At 47.1% G+C, this 7,090-nt stretch overlaps 1 protein-coding gene across 1 annotated transcript; it reads right to left on the reverse strand.

Moving 5' to 3' along the window:
• Positions 1-2,616: 2,616 nt before the first annotated feature.
• LOC140720905 (uncharacterized) lies at positions 2,617-6,793 on the reverse strand. Its single transcript, XM_073035750.1, has one exon. It carries the CDS (start codon positions 6,392-6,394, stop codon positions 4,073-4,075), a length of 2,322 nt encoding a protein of 773 aa, XP_072891851.1. The 5' UTR covers positions 6,395-6,793; the 3' UTR covers positions 2,617-4,072.
• Between the last annotated feature and the right edge of the window lie 297 nt (positions 6,794-7,090).

Below are 7,090 nucleotides of genomic sequence, written 5' to 3' on the forward strand. Positions count from 1 at the left end.
GGTGGAACCAGCTGTGGGAAGACACGGTTTGTCAGGTCTGACGACGAGCTGAATGTACCATAACCTTCAGAATGAATCAGAAAACCATTCTGAGGGTATTTGAAATGTCAGAAGCAGGGGAGATGAGATCCCATGTCTCCATCAGACCCTCAGTGAGATAGTTCCAGTTATAATGTGCAGGGATGAAAGCACAGTGTTTGGGGTCTGATTTAATCACTGATTCTGACACAGTGAGAGGGTTAGTTTTACTGTAAGGCAGCAACATTAATGGAAGAAGACACAGAAACTTCATCAATTGCCAGTTGTTTAGCAAAAGTGATCAATTTGTATGTTACCTTGACAGAAACAGATACTCCCAGTGGTGACAAAGGGGTTCAGTCTGGTTTACTTCAGGTTGGAGAAGGATGTGGAGTTTTGAAATCAATGCCTCGCGGTGCCACCATCATTAATCTGGCATGTCCAGAGTGGAGGATCACACAGCACGGAAACAGGCCTTTGGCCGGCCATACCTGTTCTGACTATCCACTCACTGTCTACACTGGTCCCATTTATCAGCACTTGGTTCATAGCCGACTGTATCTCGGCAGATTCAATGCTCATCCATTTTGTAAATGTTGTGAAGGGACCTGCCTCCACCACCAGCTCGGGCAGTGTGTTCCAGATTTCAGCTACCCTCTGAGTGAGAAATCTCTTCCTCAGATCCCTATAAACCTCTTCATCCTCTGCTTAAATCTATGCCCTCTGATTGGTGACACCTCTGTCCCAGGATCCGGGGCAATATGGGCATCAGTGGGGCCTTTGATAAGGTTCAGCATGGTAAGTTGCTGTGGAAAGTCAGATCACACGGGATCCAGGGAGAGCTGGCTCACTGGATGCACAGTTGTCTTGATGGTAGGAAGCAGAGAGTGATGGTGGGAGGCTGTTTATTGGACTCGAGGCCCGGGCCTAGTGAGGTTCCCCAGGGTTACACCCCATTGCTTTCATTATTCATTGATATTTAATGATATTTGCATTTGCACTGTTTGTTGAATTCTTTGAACATCAACCATTGCTACTTGTCATCTAGATCAATAATTTGGTTAATAATATACAGGATATGGAGAGTAGGTTTGCAGCAAGTTCAAACAATTAGTTTATTTAAAAGATATTAAGTATAAACTCTCCGTTCTGTTTCCCTCTGCGCACTCGACCACCCCCTCCCTTTACTGTCCTCCCTCTCACCCTGACATTGGGCATACATTCAGGGTGAAAGTGAATTATTTTAGGGGAATCTGAAGGGGGATTCTTCACTGTGTGAAGAATGAGCTGCCAGAATGAGTGTGGAATGAGCTGCCAGTGGAAGTGGGGGATGTGGGTTTGATTTAGACACTAAAGAGGAATTTGGGTGAGGACATGGATGGGAGGTGTGTGGAGGCTCTGGTGCAGGTAGCTGGAACTAGGCAGTAACAATAAAAACAGGTCGGCATTGACTGGAAGGGCCGAAGGGCCTGTTACATTGCTGCTGATCTCTTTGACTCTAATAATATTCTAATTTGTAATTTCCACATCAGTACTTTGCTGTTTATGACTGAACCCAGACATTTACCCAAACAAGAATTGTAAGACTCTTGGCTGGCTACAGAAAGCATTTACAAGCTGTGTTTCTTGCCAAATGGGTTGTTACTAAATACCGACCATGCAGGGCGCTCAAACTTTTGCTTCGGGTCCTTTTCCTTTTTTGTTATTTTGAAACTGTAAAAGATGGAATTTAAAATGTAATCTTGCTTAAAATATTAAAGAAATGTGTCATCTTTGACTTTATGCCTTTTGGAAATCAGGTCACCTTTTACTCGCTGAGCTATTCACAGTAACAGAAATTTTGACCAGGGGTGCCCAGTCTTTTGCATGCCACTGTTGGGCTAAGTGTGTAAATGTAGGACGGGACCACGTTGAAAAATAAATGTGCTAGGTTTTCCAAAATTGACTCCTTCCACCTGAGGCCACGAATATATCAATCACCCCTCATATACATTTTCATCCAAAATGAACAGGATTCATCACTCCATGTGTGTATATGCAATTGTGATAAGAAATACAGACCATAACACGTACATGAGAGGCCAGCTCAGAAAAATGATTCACCACTCTGGAAGAAAACAAGAACGAGTGGAATGAGTATGACCCTCCATGGGAGACATCCCAACGATCTGAGCAGACGAGATGGTGACAAATGAGCCTGAATAAGGACGTTCACTCCCAATGTCATTCTTCCTCAGCCAGAGATTTGAGGGGCGAAGAACATCTCAGACAGAACTGCAGTCAGCTCGACTTCTTCAGTCTGCAGGAAATTCAAGGGAAACCTCTTCTTCCAGAGTGATGACAATTTGGAACCCATCACCACAGGGAGAGTAAGAGGTGAACAACAGGGGAGGATTTGAAAGATCTGTTGTGGAACAGAATCAGGTCCAGCCGGCCTGAGTTGACTCTCTACTGTACACTAGGTGTGTTATAAATTCACTAAGTACCAGAGACAGTGATTAAAATAGAGCTGATTTATTTGTCACAGATCCAGAATATTAAACTCCAGTCCCATTAAAGATGAATATGCAGCAGAAGAAACTCCTTCTATGCCCAGTGACCAGGGTGCAGAACTGGGTTTGGTGAGCAGCAGCAATAATTGCAGAGTTCAGCACCAACAGTCACTCTCGAAATTGCATTCAGCAACAGTGATGGACAAATATCCAGCATGCAGCTCATTGAAACTTTCTCCCCAGTGTGAACCCGGTAGTGTGTCACAAGCGTAACGCACTGTAAGGTTTCACTGCTGATGCAGTAGACTCTCTGCAATGTTTCACTGCTGAGGTAATGGCTTCTCTGCAGCAGCAATGTTTAGGGTAAGACTAGAGATAACAGGGTTTTGGCGTGTGGGACTATCCAATGACAGAAATGTTCTTCCTTGTGAGTCTGGAAGAGAGATTTTCATGGCCTTTTGCTGGGGAGAGATGAGAAGAGAGAGTGGGCCCTCTTTCTTTCTTTTTGATTACTTCACTAACCATATAGTCAAAGTAAGAATTATACATCTCAGTCATTTATTCACATATTGTGTACTGTTTGTTATTTCAGGGTACTGATTTGTAACAGGGGACACATCACACAACATCCACCCAAACAAGATTTCCTAAGTTTGGCTGGGCTGAGGGTTTATCACCCCCTATATTTAGCTGCGAGCTGAAGCAAGAGTTGCATAGGGTTAGATTACTGAGTGAATCGCTTCCGAAATACACAGCAGGTGAACGGTCTCTCCCCAGTGTGAACTCAGTCATGCACATCAGGTTGATTTCGCTGAGAGAATCTCTTCCCAAAGTCTGAGCATGAGATCGGCCTCTCCCCAGTGTGAACTCGCTGGTGTCTCTGCAGTTGAGATGTCCGAGTGAATCACTTCCCACACACTGAACCCTGAATTATGCTTCACCGTGTAAGCTACGCCATACGCTCCGCATAGCCATGTACCTGATGCGGCACCCTAGGCCATACCGTACGCCGTAGCCTAATGCGCACCTTACGAAAATGTAACCGTGAGTACTGTGATTGGTCTGCTTGGTAGCAGCACAGTTCCTCCTAGGGATTTCCTGTTGCTTCAAAGTTGGAAAATGAGCCAAATCAAGGAGAGGTTAAGTGAGGAAGTCAGAAAATATTTACATTTGTACGACTCTTCATTGGTATATTATAAAGAATGGCAAATGACATGAAATTCATGCAAATAAATTTCCACAAACATCGGTTTGGACGTCACGAACTGCACTAAGAAATGGAAAAACTTCTCTCTTTTCTGCGCTGCAGTAATTTCAATAAAAGTAACTCTTGTTCAACATCTATTAGCTCCAACTCCAACAAGATGAACTCAGCAGTCGCCATCGTTCCCAACTCCATTCGAGTCAATTCAACACAGTGCCATAGAACCTCAACACCAACTAGCGTTTTGCCAGAGCAACGCAGACACACGAACTCACAAGTAAAAATGCTCACAACGGCATAGGCCACTTGCGTGGGCTACTGTGTATGCTACACTGTAGCATCTACGCAGAGGGATAATTCAGGCTTGAGTCTGTGAACGGCCTCTCCCCAGTGTGAACTGACCAGTGTGCTTGTAGGTGGGCTGACTGAGTGAATCCCTTCCCACAGTCTGAGCAGGTGAATGGCTTTGCCCAGTGTGAACTCGCTGATGTACCTTCAGTTGGGATGACTGAGTGAATCCCTTCCCACAGTCTGAGCAGGTGAACGGCCTCTCTCCAGTGTGAACTCGCTGATGTACCTTCAGTTGAGATGACTGAGTGAATCTCTTCCCACAGTCTGAGCAGGTGAACGGCCGTTCCCCAGTGTGAACTCGCTGGTGTACCTTCAGTTCAAATGACCGAGTGAATCCCTTACCACAGTCTGAACAGGTGAATGGCCGCTCCCCAGTGTGAACTCGCTGGTGTGCCAATAGGTGAGATGACCGAGTGAATCCCTTACCACAGTCTGAACAGGTGAATGGCTGCTCCCCAGTGTGAACTCGCTGGTGTGCCAATAGGTGAGATGACCGAGTGAATCCCTTACCACAGTCTGAACAGATGAATGGCCGCTCCCCTGTGTGAACTTGCTGGTGTGCCAATAGGTTGGATGACTGAGTGAATCCCTTCCCACAGTCTGAGCATGTGAATGGCCGCTCCCCTGTGTGAACTCGCTGATGAACCATTAGGTGAGATGACAAAGTGAATCCCTTCCCACAGTCTGAGCATCTGAACGGCCGTTCCCCAGTGTGAACTCTCTGATGTACCTTCACTTCAGGTGAAGAAGTGAATCCCTTCCCACAGACGGAGCAGGTGAACGGCCGCTCCCCAGTGTGAACTCGTTGGTGAGCCATTAGGGTGGATGACTGAGTGAATCCCTTCCCACACACTGAGCAGGTGAACGGCCTCTCCCCACTGTGAATAGACTGGTGTCTCAGTAGCTGTGATGACGAAGTGAATCCCTCCCCACAGTTTGAGCAGATGAATGGCCACTCCCCCGTGTGAACTGACCTGTGTGCTTGTAGGTGGTATGACTGAGTGAATCCCTTCCCACAGTCTGAGCAGGTGAATGGCTTCTCTCCAGTGTGAGCTCTCTGATGTACCTTCAGTTTAGATGACCGTGTGAATCCCTTCCCACAGTCTGAGCAGGTGAACGGCCGTTCCCCAGTGTGAACTCTCTGATGTACCTTCAGTTCAGATGACTGAGTGAATCCCTTCCCACAGTCTAAGCAGGTGAATGGCCGCTCCCCAGTGTGAACTCGCTGGTGTGCCAATAGGTCGGATGACCGAGTGAATCCCTTACCACAGTCTGAGCAGGTGAATGGCCGCTCCCCTGTGTGAACTCGCTGGTGTGCCAATAGGTGGGATGACGAAGTGAATCCTTTCCCACAGACTGAGCAGGTGAATGGCCGCTCCCCTGTGTGAACTCGCTGATGAACCGTTAGGTGAGATGACTGAGTGAATCCCTTCCCACAGTCTGAGCAGGTGAATGGCCTCTCCCCAGTGTGAACTCTCTGATGTATCTTCAGTTGGGATGAGCAGGTGAATCCCTTCCCACAGTCTGAGCATGTGAACGGCCGTTCCCCAGTGTGAACTCTCTGATGTACTTTCAGGTCAGGTGAACAAGTGAATCCCTTCCCACAGTCTGAGCATCTGAATGGCCGTTCCCCAGTGTGAATTCTCTGATGTACCTTCAGGTCAGGTGAACAAGTGAATCCCTTCCCACAGACGGAGCAGGTGAACGGCCGCTCCACAGTGTGAACTCGCTGGTGAGCCATTAGGGTGGATGACTGAGTGAATCCCTTCCCACACACTGAGCAGGTGAACGGCCTCTCCCCAGTGTGAACTGACTGGTGTCTCAGTAGCTGCGATGACAAAATGAAACCCTCCCCACAGTATGAGCAGGTAAACGGCCTCTCCCCCATGTGAACTGACCTGTGTGCATGCAGGTGGGATGACTGAGTGAATCCCTTCCCACAGTCTGAGCAGGTGAATGGCCTCTCCCCAGTGTGAACTCGCTGATGTACCTTCAGTTTAGATGAGCAAGTGAATCCCTTCCCACAGTCTGAGCAGGTGAATGGCCTCTCCCCAGTGTGAACTCGCTGATGTACCTTCAGTTTAGATGAGCAAGTGAATCCCTTCCCACAGTCTGAGCAGGTGAACGGCCTCTCTCCAGTGTGAATTCTTTGATGTACTTTCAGTTGGTATGAGCCAGTGAATCCTTTTCCACAGTCCAAGCAGGTAAATGGTCTCTCCCCAGTGTGAACTCTCTGATGTAGCTTCAGTTTAGATGACTTAGTGAATCCTTTCCCACAGTCTGAGCAGGTGAACAGCCACTCCTCAGTGTGGACTTGCTGGTGAACCATTTGTTCAGATGACCGAGTAAAACCTTCCACACAAATTCAGTAAATGACCAGCCTCTGCCCCAGTGTGAACTAACTGGTGTGTCCACAGGTGGGAAGGCCAACTGAATCCTTTCTCACACACAGAACAGGTGGATGGCCTTGTTCCAGTGTGAACTTATTGATGTCCCTTCAGTTGAAATGTCCATCTGAATCCATTCCTACTGTCTGAGCAGATGACTGGGCACCCCCTACCCATTTAAAATGACAGGCGTGCCAGTCGATCAGATGATAGAGTGAATCCCTCTCCGCAGTCTGAGCAGGAAGGATGATCGAGTGAATCTCTTGCTCCACTTCTTAAATATCTGGACAGAGACAGCAAAACTGGTGTGTTGTGTTTTAGATTCCCGTAGAGAAATTCCTTTTGATTTGTAACCTGTAAAAAGATATACAAAATCCATCAGTGGGTTTAGGACAACATTTCAGATGAGATCACTGAGTTGTCAAGGTGTGATCTGACATCACACTCTTACAGTGAAGTTCAACCCAAGTTGGAGAGAGAAATCATCATCTAACTGGGCACAGTGCTGGTATCTGGAATGACCATCAAACTCTCTGATGCTCTTCCTGTCTCTATAAGAATGGGGCATTTCTGCCATCTCCAATCTGTGACCTGGCTCAGTTTGACTCTCTCCATTGGTATTATTCCCTGTTCCCACT

This window comes from Hemitrygon akajei, unplaced genomic scaffold (genome assembly GCF_048418815.1).
Source record: "Hemitrygon akajei unplaced genomic scaffold, sHemAka1.3 Scf000048, whole genome shotgun sequence".
Classification (NCBI taxonomy): domain Eukaryota; kingdom Metazoa; phylum Chordata; class Chondrichthyes; order Myliobatiformes; family Dasyatidae; genus Hemitrygon; species Hemitrygon akajei.

Bases quoted from the DNA above. Each gene is read 5' to 3' on its own strand.
- LOC140720905 (XM_073035750.1), bottom strand. From the start codon at position 6,394: ATGGTTCACCAGCAAGTCCACACTGAGGAGTGGCTGTTCACCTGCTCA.